Source organism: Saccoglossus kowalevskii, chromosome 10, assembly GCF_978046115.1.
Source record: "Saccoglossus kowalevskii chromosome 10, keSacKowa6.1, whole genome shotgun sequence".
Classification (NCBI taxonomy): Eukaryota; Metazoa; Hemichordata; class Enteropneusta; family Harrimaniidae; genus Saccoglossus; species Saccoglossus kowalevskii.
Window position 1 is genome coordinate 1,283,124 of NC_140650.1, and position 20,780 is coordinate 1,303,903.

A 20,780-nucleotide genomic window follows, 5' to 3' on the forward strand; every position below is an offset into this window, starting at 1 on the left:
ATACCAATACCCGTTATATTAAATTGATCTCAAGTAAAATTCGTCACTAATAAAAGAACAACATTAATACTCTTCGTGAAATACATTTATCCTATTTTTTGAATTCAGCTTGTTTCTCCTGGAATCAATATTATATTACATGTACATCTCTTGGAAGTATTGAACACACTTTTTATAAGCAATAAAGTGTAATTTTTGTTTTCTATACCGTTATTTCTTTGCCACCAAGATAAAGTAGTTTAACAGGAAGAGTAGACTTCGTCATCCAACATCGTTTGTTTAGGGTCAGGAAATCTATGTAGATTTCATTTATTTTCCATAACATAAAACATTAGGAACAATGTTTCAGTTTGAGATGAACAAAAAGTATTTACATAGAGTTCCATTTGTAAACAAAATATTGTGTTATTTTAAACTGACATTCTCTTAAATGATTAAATATAATAACACGAAAAGTCAGTTGATATGTAAAATCTGTTTTGTTTAAGAGTACTATTTGTTAATTTTCAGTACGCGGAGATATAATCTCTATAATAACTAGTCGTGTATTCTTTTTTAGATCGAGGTATCTAGCTTTTTGGACTTTTAGACAATTTCTTTACTATATTTAGTTGTGTCCAAATTAGGTAACTTTTCATTAACCCAAACCAACATAAAATAAAATATTCTGGTATCTCTTTTCGTTTTGAGATGTTTCCACTCATTTCATTATTATAAAGCTGAAAAGTGATTTCCCGCCGAAATAATGTGCCTGTTGTACCAAATAACTAGTTTAGTGATATCGTTTTTTTTGTATTTGCTGGGTTAAGGGATTGGTCAGTTACTTCGGCCTAGGGGGGTCGGCAGATTCCATTTTGCCAGCTGTAAATCTCTGTTGACCCACCCCCTATCAAATAAAAAAAAGTGGGTGACCCCCCCACATTGTATTTTAAAACTTAAAACATGCTGACCCCCCCCTAAAAAAAACAAAGAAACATTAACAGTTTTGGCTCTGACATGATTACAAAATGTATTATATGTGCATTGAAAATATCATGGTTTGCCATAATTTTGACATAATTTTTAGCGTTTGCATTTAATAGACCTTAGGAGGGGAGGGGAATCTTAAAGCCAAAAAATGACTACAGAAACGGCTGCAGGAAGTAGGGAAATCTATGCTGCTAAAGATAGTAAATAAAAACAAAGCTGTGGAGTACTCACTTGATAAACGCCCTTATAAGATAAGAAAAGAGGATTTGAATCTAGGCGGTTTGAACTCTTTGAAAACTAAGCTGGATTTAAAATATCTTTCATATCTTATAGACCAGGAAAGCTTTACATCCAAAACACAATCTGTGCTTATGAAAACAAAGGAAACTTTGATTTTTGCTTAAATTTGTGTTGGATTTTGGTATTTTACAGAGCAAAATATGCATATTTAAAAGTTAAAAAAACAAAAAAAATATTTATTTATTTTTTCATCATTTATATATCAGCATTTTCACAAATTTAACTGTTTTGATTTGCTGAACAAAAACTGTCACTGCTCTTTGTATTAAATGCTGTGTTGTCTTTCCGTCTCCTGTTATAATTGGATAAATCCAGTAAATATCATATACGATGGTGACTTCAGACTTTAAATAAAATAATCTGATATCAGCAGCACATGGACTTGGGATGTGTTTAAAACTTAAGTGTATAATTGGGGTTCTAGCCGCATTGCATAATCTGTTAGTTATTTGGCAACTTTAACCTCAAAATATTTAGCCTATAACATTTTTTGCATCAACAAATTTATAGGCAATATAGGTAATAGTTATTATTAAGAACACATTTGTACGATTAACTTTTTTATCGTTTGTTCTGAAATAACATTTTATAAAATATATGCATGAGCGCGTGTGTGAATTGTGGAAAACATGATATCAAAAACAGGGTGACCCCCCTATTCGCACAACCAAAAACTGGGTAACCCCCCTACTGATCCACCAACCCCCCCTAGGCCGAAGTAACTGACCAATCCCTAACCTCAGAAATAAACTTACTCCAAATTGGGGGGGGGGGGTGATGGGCTGATTTAGGTTCAAAAATTTTAATTTAGCTTTCTAATTTGAATTGTTTCCATGTGTACACTGTGTGTAGTCAGTCTCATCACACAACCGCCCGCCCAGCCTCATTTGTGGGCTTGTTTTGGAAGATATCGAAGAGCATCTATGATGTTGGAAAATTCCTGTGACAATAGCGCCCCCATCAAATAAGGCATTCGTGGCACACCCGTCAATGTGGAACAGGTTACGTTCGTTCACACTTTGGCACCCTTCACACTGAATGGAATAATCCGTTTGATATGCTAATTTGTTTGATGCGTCCCACACCCGAGAGTTGTAGTATCGCTACGTGGTTTGAACTTCAACAGGCTGGCACTTGCATTCTTTACGCTTGCCAGAGACTGTGGTATGGCATATAGAGTTGGGATAAAGTAGGTGAACATGGCTCTTCAAGTAACGGTAACAAATGCTACCAATCTGCCAAACATCGAGAAGTTTGGAAAAATAGATCCACAGGCAACGATCGTCTTCCAAGGTAAGAGCATGACAGTTTGTTTTCATGCCTTCTTGGTGCTGAGTTTGACATGGACAGACATACTTTTCAATTTATTCTAACATATCACTGTTATTTCCGTGTCTTTATAACCATAGGTTCAAAAAAGAGAACAGAGGTAATCAAAGAGGAATTGAACCCGGTGTGGAACCAGGTACGTTAGCAATTGTTATTATTGTTGATGTACAATTGTCACTTGTAACCCGACTTTTATTGGGAATATCCAGGGGTGGGTGGATCAAAGTATCTCCTCAGTCCGAAATATCTAGAGAAGTTTCACTTTATTTCGACTTCCTGTCGAAGCCGACTACCGCGTAAGTTGTCTTATGACTGGATCCACCACTGACAAGGACCTAGCTCCGTGGCGAGGAAAATATAAATTAAGTTGCTTCTTCCAAGATCACGATTGGATATTAACAATAGCACATTTGCTTGAATTTGAGCAATCAGTCGCTTCGTTTGGAAGCTGGTATAACAAGTGTTAATTCGTGCATGGATGATAAAGTTTCTGTTTTATTTCGTATATAGAAATTTGAATGGGATTTAGGCGGAAAACCACTGGAAAGCCACGATGAGATCGAGGTTTACGTTAAAGACTGGGAAAGAGTCGGAAGAAACAGGTTGGATATATTTTCAGTTCATTTGTCGGTAATATTTTTTTGTGACTGCCGTTATATTATCACGGCAGTGCTCTCGCCTCATAATAATGGCAATGACATGGGATGGTATGTTGTGATAGTGGGTGGGGTTTTAATAGCATGTTTATGTTTTACAGGCAATTAATCACAGAGGAGTTAGATTCTCCCATATGGAATATTAATATGGAATACAATTAATATAATTGTATGCCTACTCATTTGTGAAGTCAGTCAACTATGAGTTGATTATTCCAGTACATTTATATGGTTAGCAAAGTTGTGTATTTTAAATTATTTAAGGTTTTTAACCTAAATAGCCGTTGGCATTATGTATTACCTATAAACTATCTATTGCCATGACAACACCACTGACCTAACTAATACATTTTGTTGAAATCAATTTCTAGGATCTAAAAAGCAATTTTTTAAATATTTTAGATTTTCAAGTATTTCAATATTTTGAATTTTGACATGTGTGCATAGCATCTGCTATTCATTAGCAGTGATAGTAGGTTACAGGCTTCAAATCGTGTATTGTTGTAGATTTTAGATGTGCTAAGAAAGTGATACCATGAAAAGTGGTGATAATAATAATAAATGTATTACATCCTAAATAAATAGTTTCCACTAATAAAATATTTGTTACTGTGGAATACTTTATTTTCGCTGGAATTAATTTTCGCTGAAAAGACTTTTTGAGCGTTTTGTATGGAATTTATTTTCACTGATTTTTGATGAGTTTAATGTGAAATATAGGAAAAAAAGTATATTCGCTGGATTTTATTTTCACGGAATCATCCGTTCAGCGAAAATAGCGAAAAGAAATTCCAAGCGAAAATAAAGTATTCTACAGTATGATATACAATACATATACATATAATACTAAAGTAAAATGTTGGTCACTGCTATTTCTGATCTCAAATATTTCGTATTCACCAGCTTGGCTTATTATTATATCTTCTTTTGAACTCATATTTGAATATCTGAACATCACTTTTTTTAATTCTTCTGCAATATTGATATTACTAAATAACTTTGTGTTTGATACCTGATATATTCTATAAAGATATACATCCTTCTTTCAATGGTGATATCAGGATAGACTGAATCGAACATTCCCATCTGAATAAATATAAAATACCATTAGTCAAGAATTACTACTAATAAACACCAACAATATTTTGCTTATTAGTGTTTAATTCACAAATTCATTTTCTGTAATTAACAATACAAATGTCAGACTTTTGTTAATTATTAAAAGTTAACAACCTCTTATGTAATTGCATCAGATGGGGATAGTAAATGTACATTCTAAATGTTACAACTTTACTAGAAATTTAAATAATGAGGTATTCATTAATTCAAATAATAACAATAAATCTTGAAGATATTTGGGACATATATTTATACTGTATATGGCTTAATTAGGGTTTTACTTTTTTTTTTTTTTGTATTTAGACAAAAATTCTATTTGGATCTTTGTAAAGAAAAATACACATCTCATGTTCCTGCTTTGTACAATAAATTTATGCAAAATAAAATCCACAAATTATGAAGCAACCTGGACAATTCCTCCATTTCTTAATATGAGTATTTAGCTTATTTCTTCTAACAGCTATATTATACTCAATTTCTTGGAAGGGTTTTACTTTTTGCTGAGAGGTAAATTGGCTGAATTAAAACCTGGTAAACCTGCAAAGTTATCAATAAAATGTAGTATTGTACTGTAACATTTTATTCATTAATTTCCTTCATGATTTGTGATTATTTGGATTTTCATCTCTGGTCTAACTTTCAGATACTTTTACCGATTGACCAATCATCAATTACTTAAATAATAAATAAATATAATGAAAACCTTACTTGCCTACCCAACATTTTGTTAGCCTGTCACTGCATGTGGATCCAACATGTCAATCACATATGAGATGCACATTGTTTGAACTATGTAAATTGTACAACATCCTGGACACATTATCACCTTCTTCCATTCAGTATAGGAATATTACACATAATTAGCTCATGTTTATTCATGAACTATGGATGATGTGTCTATTACATAGTCATTAATCTATTTCCTGTGTTATAAATTATTAATATGTACTCGTGTATTAGAATATTTAACTGAAGACGATTAATGTTTGCAAAGAACTCAGTCTTTGATAATAATTCCCATGTGGGAATAATCCCATTTGTTTTATTAACATTTGTCTATAGGCATGTTTTATTTATTGTGAATGTCGGTGACATTAAACAAAATATATTTTCAATATAATAAATAAATGGAAATATTGATCAACGTTTGTTTAATATTTTTATATTTGTTTAATTTACTGTTAATGTTTTACAAAATATTTACAGCTGTTAAATACACAGTAGCATTGCTATGGCAGTATCGTTAAACTGTGTGTATTTTGAAGCAATATGTATAAATATAAAGTGTTTTTTGTTTTATATTAGAGGATATTACCCTGGGTTATCACATTATATGCTTGGTATTTGTAGTATTACTCTATTACTGGTATAAACTTGAGGTAAAATGTTACTCAGGAATTTTTCACATGTGTACACATATAGCAGTGAAAATATTTTGTGCTGAAATTTGTCTGCAGTTAATTGTTTTAGTGTTAGTCAGTCAGTATTTAGTCAGTGTGTACATTTGTACGTTCACTGTCACTCTTTTTATGAAAAAAAAATGTAAAATATACATGTAAAATATACATATAAATAAATGTAAAATATACATTGAAATGCCATTTTAGCAGCCGTTTCCATAGACCAAGATGAAAACCCTCAGGAAATATTGTTAATTTTGTATTACTTCTAGACATCAACAAGTAGGACACTGTTTATATTTTTTTTAATACATCTACAAGCCAAATTCTGAGGTAGAAAACAATGGTAAACTGCTCTAAAACAGATGAAACCTGCTATATTTACTGTATTTTATCAATTTATATTTTCTCATATTTTTAAATCATTCTTGTAAAATAATTTATCAAATATGTAAAAACAAAGAAAATAACAATATTTTTACATTTGTGTAACATTTTACCTTAACTGAAACGTTTAAAGTCAACTTTTGTTACAAAATACATACATAAAATTTTTCCTTATTTTAAAAGTTATTTATAATCAAGACCCTACCTACAGTTATGGAAAATTAGGTCCAAAGTTAATTGAGAAATTACAGAAAAGTGCATAAAAATGTGGATTTAATGGGGTCCAAAGGGTTTATCATATGTGAATTCAGTCAAAATTTAGGTCAATTAAATGTTTCATAGTGTCCAGAATAATTTTGAAAATCGTTTATTTATTTTTACCTCATTGACATAGACATATGACATTTAATAACCTTTGCCATATGGAAATATACACATTGGGTTTGTCAGATAAAAATCTAAAACGTTCGGTACATTTAACCAAAATTTGGGCTGAATTTTTGTTTACAAAATGAATGTATGTGACAGTTTTTTTCAGTAGTGAATTGAAGATTGTTTTTCTCTGGTCAAATTATTTGTACCGGTATAATTTATAATTCATTACAAATGGGAATTTGTCTGCACACTGCTTTTCTGAAATAATTCTGGATGTTGTTCAGTATAATAGTCTGTCAATGTATTAACAATATGTAACAAGATTATTTGAGGTTTCTTGATGGGACTGTAAAAGAACAATAGACCAGGGATTGAATTCAGCCAGACTTCTGCCTGTCACAAGCCTATATAAAAAAGCAAACCTTATTTTAGGTCTCATTTAATAGATAGAATACCTTCCTCTGTTTCATCAACGGCTTGACTGTTCTTATGTAAATAGACAATTGTATCTACTGTGCTTAAAACCACAGAGGAAATTAGTTTTCTCTCATCTCCAGTGAAGATAATCCATTTTAACTACTTTAGCGCCTACTTAGTATTTCCCAGGAAGTCTTAAATTATTAACTCAGCTTTGTCATTTTTAAGGCTTGAAAAGTTTTAGAATGTGTCTATGTTATCGCTACTGTTTCCTATAGTATATGTGTCTATGTTATCACTACTGTTTCCTATAGTACATGTATATGTGTCTATGTTATCGCTACTGTTTCCTATAGTATATGTGTCTATGTTATCACTACTGTTTCCTATAGTAAATGTGCCTATGTTATTGCCTACTGATTCCTATAGTATATGTGCCTATGTTATTGCCTACTGTTTCCTATAGTATATGTGCCTATGTTATTGCTTATGGTTTCCTATAGTATATGTATGTTATTGCCTACTGATTCCTATAGTATATGTGCCTATGTTATTGAATACTTTATTTTCGCTTGGAATTTATTTTCGCTATTTTCACTGAAGGAATTAATGATTCCGTGAAAATAAAAACCAGCGAATATACTTCTTTTCCTATATTTCACATTCAACTCATCAAAAATCAGTAAAAAAAATTCCATATAAAACGCCCAAAAAGACTTTTCAGCGAAAATTAAATCCAGCTAAAATAAAGTATTTCACAGTATATGTACATTATGTTATTGCTTATGGTGACCTATAGTATATGTGTCTATGTTATTGCCTACTGTTTCCTATAGTATATGTTCCTATGTTATTGCTTATGGTTTCCTATAGTATATGTGTCTATGTTATTGCCTACTGATTCCTATAGTATATGTGTCTATGTTATTGCCTACTGATTCCTATAGTAAATGTGCCTATGTTATTGCTTATGGTTTCCTATAGTATATGTGTCTATGTTATTGCATACTGATTCCTATAGTATATGTGTCTATGTTATTGCCTACTGATTCCTATAGTAAATGTGCCTATGTTATTGCTTATGGTTTCCTATAGTATATGTTCCTATGTTATTGCTTATGGTTTCCTATAGTATATGTTCCTATGTTATTGCCTACTGATTCCTATAGTATATGTGTCTATGTTATTGCTTACTGATTCCTATAGTATATGTGTCTATGTTATTGCTTATGGTTTCCTATAAGTATATGTGTCTATGTTATCGCTACTATTTCCTATAGTATATGTGCCTATGTTATCGCTACTGTTTCCTATAGTATATGTGCCTATGTTATCACTACTGATTCCTATAGTATATGTGCCTATGTTATTGCCTACTGTTTCCTATAGTATATGTTCCTATGTTATTGCTTATGGTTTCCTATAGTATATGTGTCTATGTTATTGCCTACTGATTCCTATAGTACATGTGCCTATGTTATCACTACTGATTCCTATAGTATATGTGCCTATGTTATTGAATACTTTATTTTCGCTTGGAATTTATTTTCGCTATTTTCACTGAAGGAATTAATGATTCCGTGAAAATAAAAACCAGCGAATATACTTCTTTTCCTATATTTCACATTCAACTCATCAAAAATCAGTAAAAAAAATTCCATATAAAACGCCCCAAAAGACTTTTCAGCGAAAATTAAATCCAGCTAAAATAAAGTATTTCACAGTATATGTACATTATGTTATTGCTTATGGTTTCCTATAGTATATGTGTCTATGTTATTGCCTACTGTTTCCTATAGTATATTTTCCTATGTTATTAGTCCATGCTCGAACGCAGTCCTATAACAAGGACTTATGTTTTGACCTCTGTGCGTCTGTGTTTCTGTCCGGACCTGTGTCTTATACATGCCTGGACCAATCACAATCAAACTTCACACATACATGATATGCACATCAAATTGTTTCACGATCTGATTTAAGATGGCCGAATAGCGGCCTGGCAGCCATTTTGTTTTAATGAATGTGATTCTAGTGCCATATCTCTGACTTGCTTTGACTGATTATGTTCAAATTTTGAATATTCATTATAGATCATGTCATATATATAAAGATATATTAGTTTGATGATCCTATTAAAAATGGTTGAATGGTGGCCATTTTTGTGCTAAAAATCATCAAATATCAAGCGTTTCTGGCATTTATGGGTGGATTTTGTTCAAACTTGGTACATACATTAGACATAATGGTTCCTGATGCACGTCATTTTATTTTCTCAGATCGGATTCAGAATGGCTGACCAGAGACCATTTTGTTTTAATGAATGGACTATAGTATATATAGTATACATGTGATAAATATCCATATGTTATTTTATGTCTATTTTGTTTATGTGCTGATTTACTTGCATTTCAAATAGAGGAATTACTGTATAATAGTATGCTGTTATTGTAATGAAGAGAATATGGAACATTGTGTTGGCATTTATGTGTAGGCTTGTCAAAGAGTGTGATGTAAATGAATGCAGTTTCTTAAATAAAAACTGTCTACAGGAAGTCATTACAAACTAAGTATAGTCCTTAGAGGTATTAATAAAACATGAAAGCTTATAAAACAATTTAAGATGTGTAACTTAGTCTTCAAGTAATTTGCTGTTTATTAACATTTTTTTAGACCTATAAAACAATTTGTTCTTTCCATTATCAGACTAAAAAAAAAAATTGTATTTTGTTTAATTAAATTTATATTTTCTATTTTTTATATTTACTTTTCTTCAATGAGCTGTACTCAATTGTTGGTAATTGTTAAAAAAATGATCATGGTTTAACAACAAATTGTACATTTCTTTTATAGAACTACATGTTAGTGATAGTTATTCACTCTGTAGAAAAAGTAAATGAAGTAAAAAAATACAACATTGGTGGAATGAACATGACTAAATAATTTTTACCACATTTGCATAAAATAAACTCTTTGATTTCCTGTAAAATATTTGTAGGTAAGGTTATCAGAAACACAGGATTTATTTTATTCTATTCTATATAGTAGCATATTGCAGGTACATGTACCATTAATATTCAGTGTTTACTAAGCTAACCAGTGTGTTACATCAGTATCACATTGTAGGTAAGGTAATATTCAGTGTTTACTAAGCTAACCAGTGTGTTACATCAGTATCACATTGTAGGTAAGGTAATATTCAGTGTTTACTAAGGTAACTAGTGTCAACTGCTACATTGATATATCAGGTTGCAAAGCTTTTAGGTTCAGACAACCAAGAAAACTCTGAGGAAGAGATTGTTGCAACTTTCCTGAAATTGTCTTGGTAATCTTAATTTAATGTATAGGTTTTATCAATACTACATGTAAGTTAATAATTGCATTTATAGATTTCACATTTCAACATTAAAATTATACTTTTTTATGAGATATACATTTGTAACATTTGCTTACTTACAGTGTGTATGTGACTGGTGATTTATATGTTATTTTGAGCCATGATAACATAGTTTGTAATTGATTTGTAGACAGCAATTTATAGTTTCATTTAAAGTTCACTGTTAATTAAATACTGACAGTATGTCACATGACTACATACATTATCATGCTACTTCCCTGGAGACATCTTGTGATTCTGTATTCCTCCTTCATTAGGTGCCTGTCATTTTACTTTAGTAGAATCTTGTGAAGTCAAGTGCCACGTCAGTATTTGCATAATTCTCTGCTCTTAACTTATCTAGACCGATTCTTAATGCTTGATGGAGGAACTTAGTTCTACATTGCATGGCTTTATGTTTAAATGGCTTTTCCTAATCAATATTCTCTCCAGTTTTTTATTAATTATTTTTTTATTGTTTATTAATTTTCTGTTGTATATTTGCTTTTACAAGTGTTTCAGAACCAGCAATTAGTTATTTTTACATGTCTTACTTCATTTCTGGTTATAACACATTCAAAATTAATATTACTAGCAATATTCGCTTCTTCAAATTTAATTTTCATAAAAACAAGTTTGAATGAATCTAACCAACATGGCTGCTTCTCTAGAGACCTTTTTAAAATAATATCCTTGTCTTCTTATGATTGACATTGCATTCAGTATGATTGCCAGAATAATGTTTTGCATTGATCTTTATTAGTTTCTCACATTGAATTTTTAACGAGAATAATTCCAGTGACAAGATAATTCCAGTAGAATATACATGTATGTACGGTACATTAGATAGACAAGATTATTCTAGAATACACTGTATATGTAGACTAAATAGACAAGATAATTCTAGAATACACTGTATATGTAGACTAAATAGACAAGATTATTCTAGAATACACTGTATATGTAGACTAAATAGACAAGATTATTCTAGAATACACTGTATATGTAGACTAAATAGACAAGATTATTCTAGAATACACTGTATATGTAGACTAAATAGACAAGATTATTCTAGAATACACTGTATATGTAGACTAAATAGACAAGATTATTCTATAATACACTGTATATGTAGACTAAATAGACAAGATTATTCTAGAATACACTGTATATGTAGACTAAATAGACAAGATTATTCTAGAATACACTGTATATGTAGACTAAATAGACAAGATTATTCTAGAATACACTGTATATGTAGACTAAATAGACAAGATAATTCTAGAATACACTGTATATGTAGACTAAATAGACAAGATTATTCTAGAATACACTGTATATGTAGACTAAATAGACAAGATTATTCTAGAATACACTGTATATGTAGACTAAATAGACAAGATAATTCTAGAATACACTGTATGTGTAGACTAAATAGACAAGATTATTCTAGAATACACTGTATATGTAGACTAAATAGACAAGATTATTCTAGAATACACTGTATATGTAGACTAAATAGACAAGATAATTCTAGAATACACTGTATATGTAGACTAAATAGACAAGATAATTCTAGAATACACTGTATATGTAGACTAAATAGACAAGATTATTCTAGAATACACTGTATATGTAGACTAAATAGACAAGATAATTCTCGAATACACTGTATATGTAGACTAAATAGACAAGACTATTCTAGAATACACTGTATATGTAGACTAAATAAACAAGATTATTCTAGAATACACTGTATGTGTAGACTAAATAGACAAGATTATTCTATAATACACTGTATATGTAGACTAAATAGACAAGATTATTCTAGAATACACTGTATATGTAGACTAAATAGACAAGATTATTCTAGAATACACTGTATATGTAGACTAAATAGACAAGATTATTTAAGAATACACTGTATATGTAGACTAAATAGACAAGATAATTCTAGAATACACTGTATATGTAGACTAAATAGACAAGATTATTCTAGAATACACTGTATATGTAGACTAAATAGACAAGATTATTCTAGAATACACTGTATATGTAGACTAAATAGACAAGATAATTCTAGAATACACTGTATGTGTAGACTAAATAGACAAGATTATTCTAGAATACACTGTATATGTAGACTAAATAGACAAGATTATTCTAGAATACACTGTATATGTAGACTAAATAGACAAGATTATTCTAGAATACACTGTATATGTAGACTAAATAGACAAGATAATTCTAGAATACACTGTATATGTAGACTAAATAGACAAGATTATTCTAGAATACACTGTATATGTAGTCTAAATAGACAAGATTATTCTAGAATACACTGTATTTGTAGACTAAATAGACAAGATTATTCTAGAATACACTGTATATGTAGACTAAATAGACAAGATTATTCTAGTTGAATACAAGATACATGTATATATGTAGGCTAGTTACATTTTATAGACCAGACAATGTGGGGTTATTTATTTATGTTCAATACAGTTTTAAATGTGTCATCTTTTGTTACGTAACCTTTAGTGGCAGATTAAGCAATTTAATCTTTCCCCTCACTACCAGCTGTATAGCAACCAGCTTGTTTATTGGTATAGACAATCTCAAGCCAATGCCAAGACAGGAAAAGATCATCCTCAGTGTGATTATCTTAGCTAGCATGGCTAACACCTTAGCACTATATATTGCGGAATTACAGATTGAGGGTATTGGCTAGCTGGCTCGACACGCACGGCAGGCGTTGTTTCCCCAACCCACCCTCCCTTTTTAGCTCCGCTGTCGACTTTGTCGAGCGGAGCTTATCATATGAGTGATTGTCCGTCGTCGTCGTCCGTCGTCGTCGTCCGTGTCAATGTTTTACTTTTTCGACTTCTTCTTGAAAACTACAAGCCTGAATGCTTTGATACTTGGTGTATATGTACCTTGGGTAGACCTCTCTCAGATTTGTTCATTTCATGATGATATCTTCAATTCTCTAATTTTGGTGAATATTTTTGTCATTTTTAGTAAAAAGTGATATTTTCGACTTCTTGTTGAAAACCGCAAGTCCAATTGCTTTGATATTTACATATATAGGTACTACATGTCGACCTCTCTCAGATTTGTTCATTTTGTAATGATATCTTTAATTCTCTAATTTTGGTGAATATTTTTGTCATTTTTGGTAAAAAGTGATATTTTCGACTTCTTGTTGAAAACCGCAAGTCCAATTGCTTTGATATTTACATATATAGGTACTACATGTCGACCTCTCTCAGATTTGTTCATTTTGTAATGATATCTTCAATTCTCTAATTTTGGTGAATATTTTTGTAATTTTTGGTAAAAAGTGATATTTTCGACCTCTTGTTGAAAACCGCAAGTCCAATTGCTTTGATATTACATATATAGGTACTACATGTGGACCTCTCTCAGATTTGTTCATTTTGTAATGATATCTTCAATTCTCTAATTTTGGTGAATATTTTTGTAATTTTTGGTAAAAAGTGATATTTTCGACTTCTTGTTGAAAACCGCAAGTGCAATTGCTTTGATATTACATATATAGGTACTACATGTGGACCTCTCTCAGATTTGTTCATTTTGTAATGATATCTTTAATTCTCTAATTTCGGTGAATATTTTTGTAATTTTTGGTAAAAAGTGATATTTTCGACTTCTTGTTGAAAACCGCAAGTCCAATTGCTTTGATATTACATATATAGGTACTACATGTGGACCTCTCTCAGATTTGTTCATTTCATGATGATATCTTTAATTCTCTAATTTTGATGAATATTTTTGTAATTTTTGGTAAAAAGTGATATTTTCGACTTCTTGTTGAAAACCGCAAGTCCAATTGCTTTGATATATTATACATATAGGTACTACATGTGGACCTCTCTCAGATTTGTTCATTTTCTAATGATATCTTCTGTTCTTTAATTGCCATGTGCATTGCTAACAGCGGAGCTATCTCAGCCGACAGGCTGCTTGTTGTTTATTTTTATGCTTGTAGTTTTTATAGATTTAGTTTGTAGTTACAGATTTTGAGCTTTGTAGTTTATAGTTTTTTTTAGGTACTTTATTACCTCACAGGGATGTATCCTTCCATATGGGGTTTTTCATATGGTGGCTTCTGCGCATGTGCCAACCAAGCGCCGGTTTATGAAATAAATTATCGTCAGCAGTCCCTGACTGCCCAACCTTATTCTCTGTCTATCGCTTCTTTGACTTAGCCTAGTTTTGACAGTTCATTTAAAAATGATTCCTGATTTTGTGGGACATCACTGGGATCAACATGACTGAACCTGATGTGAATTAAGCTCCTGTTCCCATCATCATTTCAATGCAATGATAAGTAGATTTCACCCAAAATGAAGTACTTGTCTTCTTTTTCATTTATTTATGTTTTGGCACTATCAAACATCACTTGTTGACAATAGTTCTGCTGTTACCTTAGAAATTTGCATTCTCTGGTGAAAAACCATAACATTTTGTATGTATGGGGGTGTGAGGGTGTTGTTGATTTCGCCGTTTAAATGTTTTTTGTGGATGTGTTTTAGATTTATTGTTATCAAATAATCTCTTTAGAAAGCTTATACAAAAGCTACTATTTTGTTAGTTGCAATAAATGTCTTTTTAATATTCATAAATCAGACAAACTCAAGCTAAAAATAACTAAATGACACCTGCTTTATGGAGTTGTTGTGATGCCAGCTGTGACATCTAGATATTCAGTAAGGATAAGGACCTACCGGTACATCATAAGTGTGTTAACACTGTTTTTGTTGATAATGTTAATTGTAAAAAAAAAAAAATTTAAATGTCAAAATTGGTCTGTACCATTTTTAGGGGTACTGTTGTCTGAAAATTAGTTTAGAACATTTAATCCAAGATATCAACTATTGTCAATTAGCAAATTGCTGATGACTGGTGACCATCTGAATCACTGTATAAAATGACCATGATTTATATATAATATCTAATTCAATCAATTTGTGCAGTTTTCTCAAAAAGTATTTATAACCAGCATAAAAATTGCAGGATTTCAGTATTTTAACCTCAGTTAAAATAATCTGTACATGTAAGTAACTTATATAATCTACTTTTCCTGATCTTTTCAGTAATTCAGCCATATTTGCTTAATTGACAGAGTGTAACTGATATTGTCATGCTATGCAAAATATATCAATTCAGTTCATCTCCCAGTATAATTAAATTGTACCACTTGTGTAAGTTCATTCATTTGAGTACTTGTGGAATGTAGTGGTAGTCATAAAAGTAAATAATGTATGGGGATAAAGATGGACTTGCTTTTTATAAGGCTATGTGACAGCTCTATGATTAAATTCTGACAAGCCTGTGCCACTAATAATGCCAACTAGCATGTGCTGATATAATGCCAACTAGCATGTGCTGATATAATGCCAACTAGCATGTGCTGATATAATGCCAACTAGCATGTGCTGATATAATGCCAACTAGCATGTGCTGATATAATGCCAACTAGCATGTGCTGATATAATGCCAACTAGCATGTGCTGATATAATGCCAACTAGCATGTGCTGATATAATGCCAACTAGCATGTGCTGATATAATGCCAACTAGCATGTGCTGATATAATGCCAACTAGCATGTGCTGATATAATGCCAACTAGCATGTGCTGATATAATGCCAACTAGCATGTGCTGATATAATGCCAACTAACATGTGCTGATATAATGCCAACTAGCATGTGCTGATATAATGCCAACTAGCATGTGCTGATATAATGCCAACTAGCATGTGCTGATATAATGCCAACTAGCATGTGCTGATATAATGCCAACTAGCATGTGCTGATATAATGCCAACTAGCATGTGCTGATATAATGCCAACTAGCATGTGCTGATATAATGCCAACTAGCATGTGCTGATATAATGCCAACTAGCATGTGCTGATATAATGCCAACTAGCATGTGCTGATATAATGCCAACTAGCATGTGCTGATATAATGCCAACTAGCATGTGCTGATATAATGCCAACTAGCATGTGCTGATATAATGCCAACTAGCATGTGCTGATATAATGCCAACTAGCATGTGCTGATATAATGCCAACTAGCATGTGCTGATATAATGCCAACTAGCATGTGCTGATATAATGCCAACTAGCATGTGCTGATATAATGCCAACTAGCATGTGCTGATATAATGCCGACTAGCATGTGCTGATATAATGCCGACTAGCATGTGCTGATATAATGCCAACTAGCATGTGTTGATATAATGCCAACTAGCATGTGTTGATATAATGCCAACTAGCATGTGCTGATATAATGCCAACTAGCATGTGCTGATATAATGCCAACTAGCATGTGCTGATATAATGCCAACTAGCATGTGCTGATATAATGCCAACTAACATGTGCTGATATAATGCCAACTAGCATGTGCTGATATAATGCCAACTAGCATGTGTTGATATAATGCCAACTAGCATGTGTTGATATAATGCCAACTAGCATGTGCTGATATAATGCCAACTAACATGTGCTGATATAATGCCAACTAGCATGTGTTGATATAATGCCAACTAGCATGTGCTGATATAATGCCAACTAGCATGTGTTGATATAATGCCAACTAACATGTGCTGATATAATGCCAACTAGCATGTGTTGATATAATGCCAACTAGCATGTGTTGATATAATGCCAACTAGCATGTGCTGATATAATGCCAACTAGCATGTGCTGATATAATGCCAACTAGCATGTGCTGATGTAATGCCAACTAGCATGTGTTGATATAATGCCAACTAGCATGTGTTGATATAATGCCAACTAGCATGTGCTGATATAATGCCAACTAGCATGTGCTGATATAATGCCAACTAGCATGTGCTGATATAATGCCAACTAGCATGTGCTGATATAATGCCAACTAACATGTGCTGATATAATTCCGACTAGCATGTGCCGATATAATGCCAACTAGCATGTGCCGATATAATGCCAACTAGCATGTGCTGATATAATGCCAACTAACATGTGTCGATATGCCAAGTAGCATGTGTCGATATAATGCCAACTAGCATGTGCTGATGTAATGCCAACTAGCATGTGCTGATGTAATGCCAACTAACATGTGTTGATATAATGCCAACTAGCATGTGCTGATATAATGCCAACTAGCATGTGTTGATATAATGCCAACTAGCATGTGTTGATATAATGCCAACTAACATGTGCTGATATAATGCCAACTAACATGTGTCGATATGCCAAGTAGCATGTGTCGATATAATGCCAACTAGCATGTGCTGATATAATGCCAACTAGCATGTGCTGATATAATGCCAACTAGCATGTGTTGATATAATGCCAACTAGCATGTGCTGATATAATGCCGACTAGCATGTGCTGATATAATGCCAACTAGCATGTGTCGATATAATGCCAACTAGCATGTGTTGATATAATGCCAACTAGCATGTGCTGATATAATGCCAACTAGCATGTGCTGATATAATGCCGACTAGCATGTGTTGATATAATGCCAACTAGCATGTGCTGATATAATGCCGACTAGCATGTGCTGATATAATGCCAACTAGCATGTGTCGATATAATGCCAACTAGCATGTGTTGATATAATGCCAACTAGCATGTGTCGATATAATGTCAACTAGCATGTGTCGATATAATGCCAACTAGCATGTGCTGATATAATGCCAACTAGCATGTGCTGATATAATGCCGACTAGCATGTGTTGATATAATGCCGACTAGCATGTGCTGATATAATGCCGACTAGCATGTGCTGATATAATGCCAACTAGCATGTGTCGATATAATGCCAACTAGCATGTGCTGATATAATGCCGACTAGCATGTGCTGATATAATGCCAACTAGCATGTGTTGATATAATGCCAACTAGCATGTGCTGATATAATGCCGACTAGCATGTGCTGATATAATGCCAACTAGCATGTGTTGATATAATGCCAACTAGCATGTGTTGATATAATGCCAACTAGCATGTGCTGATATAATGCCAACTAGCATGTGCTGATATAATGCCAACTAGCATGTGCTGATATAATGCCAACTAGCATGTGCTGATATAATGCCAACTAACATGTGCTGATATAATGCCAACTAGCATGTGCTGATATAATGCCAACTAGCATGTGTTGATATAATGCCAACTAGCATGTGTTGATATAATGCCAACTAGCATGTGCTGATATAATGCCAACTAACATGTGCTGATATAATGCCAACTAGCATGTGTTGATATAATGCCAACTAGCATGTGTTGATATAATGCCAACTAGCATGTGCTGATATAATGCCAACTAGCATGTGTTGATATAATGCCAACTAGCATGTGTTGATATAATGCCAACTAGCATGTGCTGATATAATGCCAACTAGCATGTGTTGATATAATGCCAACTAGCATGTGTTGATATAATGCCAACTAGCATGTGTTGATATAATGCCAACTAGCATGTGTTGATATAATGCCAACTAGCATGTGTTGATATAATGCCAACTAGCATGTGCTGATATAATGCCAACTAGCATGTGCTGATATAATGCCAACTAGCATGTGCTGATATAATGCCAACTAGCATGTGCTGATATAATGCCAACTAGCATGTGCTGATATAATGCCAACTAGCATGTGCTGATATAATGCCAACTAGCATGTGCTGATATAATGCCAACTAGCATGTGCTGATATAATGCCAACTAGCATGTGCTGATATAATGCCAACTAGCATGTGCTGATATAATGCCAACTAGCATGTGTTGATATAATGCCAACTAGCATGTGTCGATATGCCAAGTAGCATGTGTCATTATAATTTTCTCCCATAAATACGATTAGTCAAGACTTACAAACTCTAGTCATTTTCATGTACCTTTGTCTATGTTTCCATTTGCTTGTTTATTATATCTCATGGACCATATACATGTATGTTCACCCATGTCATTTTCTAGTACATACTTTTGCATAGCTTCTTATTGTGATTTTGACACATTCAGTACAAAAATAACTTTTACACACAAATCAAACACTTGAATTTGCTATATGTCAGCTTTAATATTTGACCTCCCATAAGTTAGATGGTGTTCGCCTTATTTCAATAGATATCATTAGTCACAATAACTTGTATTGTTTTCTTAAAATTACAAAACATTACAAGGCACTGGATGAGATGTAATTCTGAATGAGTGGTCTTCTGAAAAGAATGGTTGATGTATTTATAAAGTGAATACTTATAACAGGATGTAGTGGAATATTATCTGCTGAGTAAACCATATGGTTAGCATTCTTTGTCTGTGTTTAATATTGACATATGATATTACAAATGTCGGTTGCTGCCAGGCAGACATACTTGTGTATGATGTGAGTGTTTTAAATAAAGTCGTGAAACTGAAAGTAATTGATGAAAATAGAAAATACCAAAGCAGATATTTATAATACAGGAAATTGTAAAAACTATCTGTACCTAATTACTAGCATTATCACAGGCAGCTGGTACATTGAATTCATATACAAATTAGGTATGACTATTAGGCCTAATTTGCATACTGCAATTTAACCTGAGTTTTATTGTATAAAACTGTCAGAGTGACACTGATGTTATTACCTTTATTATTTCACAACTTTTTTTTTCATTTATTTGGTAAAAAGAACGGTTGAATTTTTTTACTTGTTGCATTACTATTGTGAGAGAAAAAAGGATAATGTAATTTATACTTAGATATTATGATTATACATTATATTTATATGTTGGATTAGGTTAATATATTTAATCCTATTAATGGATATTCTTGTATATGTTGGTAGGCCGATTACGTTGTGTCTATCCATGACATATTTATACATTGAGATGTAAAGTGAAACAAAGCACATAGTATTTCCTGTTTAGTTCTGAGAATTGAATCACAATATGTGTACCGACACAGCGCAGCTGTTCATTTTACTGATTGTCTGTCGTCGTCAACTTTACAATTTCAATTTCTTCTTCGAAACCGCAAGTCATAATGTTTTTAAATTTGATATGCAAGTACCTTGGATGGTTCTTTCTCTGATTTGTTAATTTCATGTCAAAATCTCAAATTCTCTATTTTTAGCTTCGCTGTCGACGAAGCTTATAGTATTACTGATTGTCCGTCGGCATCCACCGTCATCGCCGTTGTCAACTTTACATTTTCGACTTCTTCTTAAAAACCACAAACTGTATAGCTGTGAAACTTTCTAGGAAAGTACCCTGGGTGGTTCTCTCTCAGATTTGTTCATTTCATAGCGAATATTTTTGTAATTTTTGGTCAAAAAAGCTATTTTCTTCCTGAAAACCGCTAGCCCAAATGCTTTGATACTTGGTATGTGGGTACCTTTGGGTGGACCTCTCTTAGATTTGTTAATTTTGTGATGATATCTTTAATTCTCT

General features: G+C 32.4%; 1 protein-coding gene across 1 annotated transcript in view; it reads left to right on the top strand.

Annotated features, from left to right (window-relative positions):
- Positions 1-2,247: 2,247 nt before the first annotated feature.
- Positions 2,248-20,780, top strand: part of LOC144355725 (dysferlin-like) — a 190,764-nt gene continuing 172,231 nt past the window's right edge. The window contains exons 1-3 of the mRNA XM_085504822.1: positions 2,248-2,562; positions 2,679-2,734; positions 3,109-3,200. Of these exons, the coding sequence (XP_085360948.1) occupies positions 2,469-2,562; positions 2,679-2,734; positions 3,109-3,200 (242 nt within the window). The 5' untranslated portion in view covers positions 2,248-2,468. The remainder of the gene's footprint in view (positions 2,563-2,678; positions 2,735-3,108; positions 3,201-20,780) is intronic.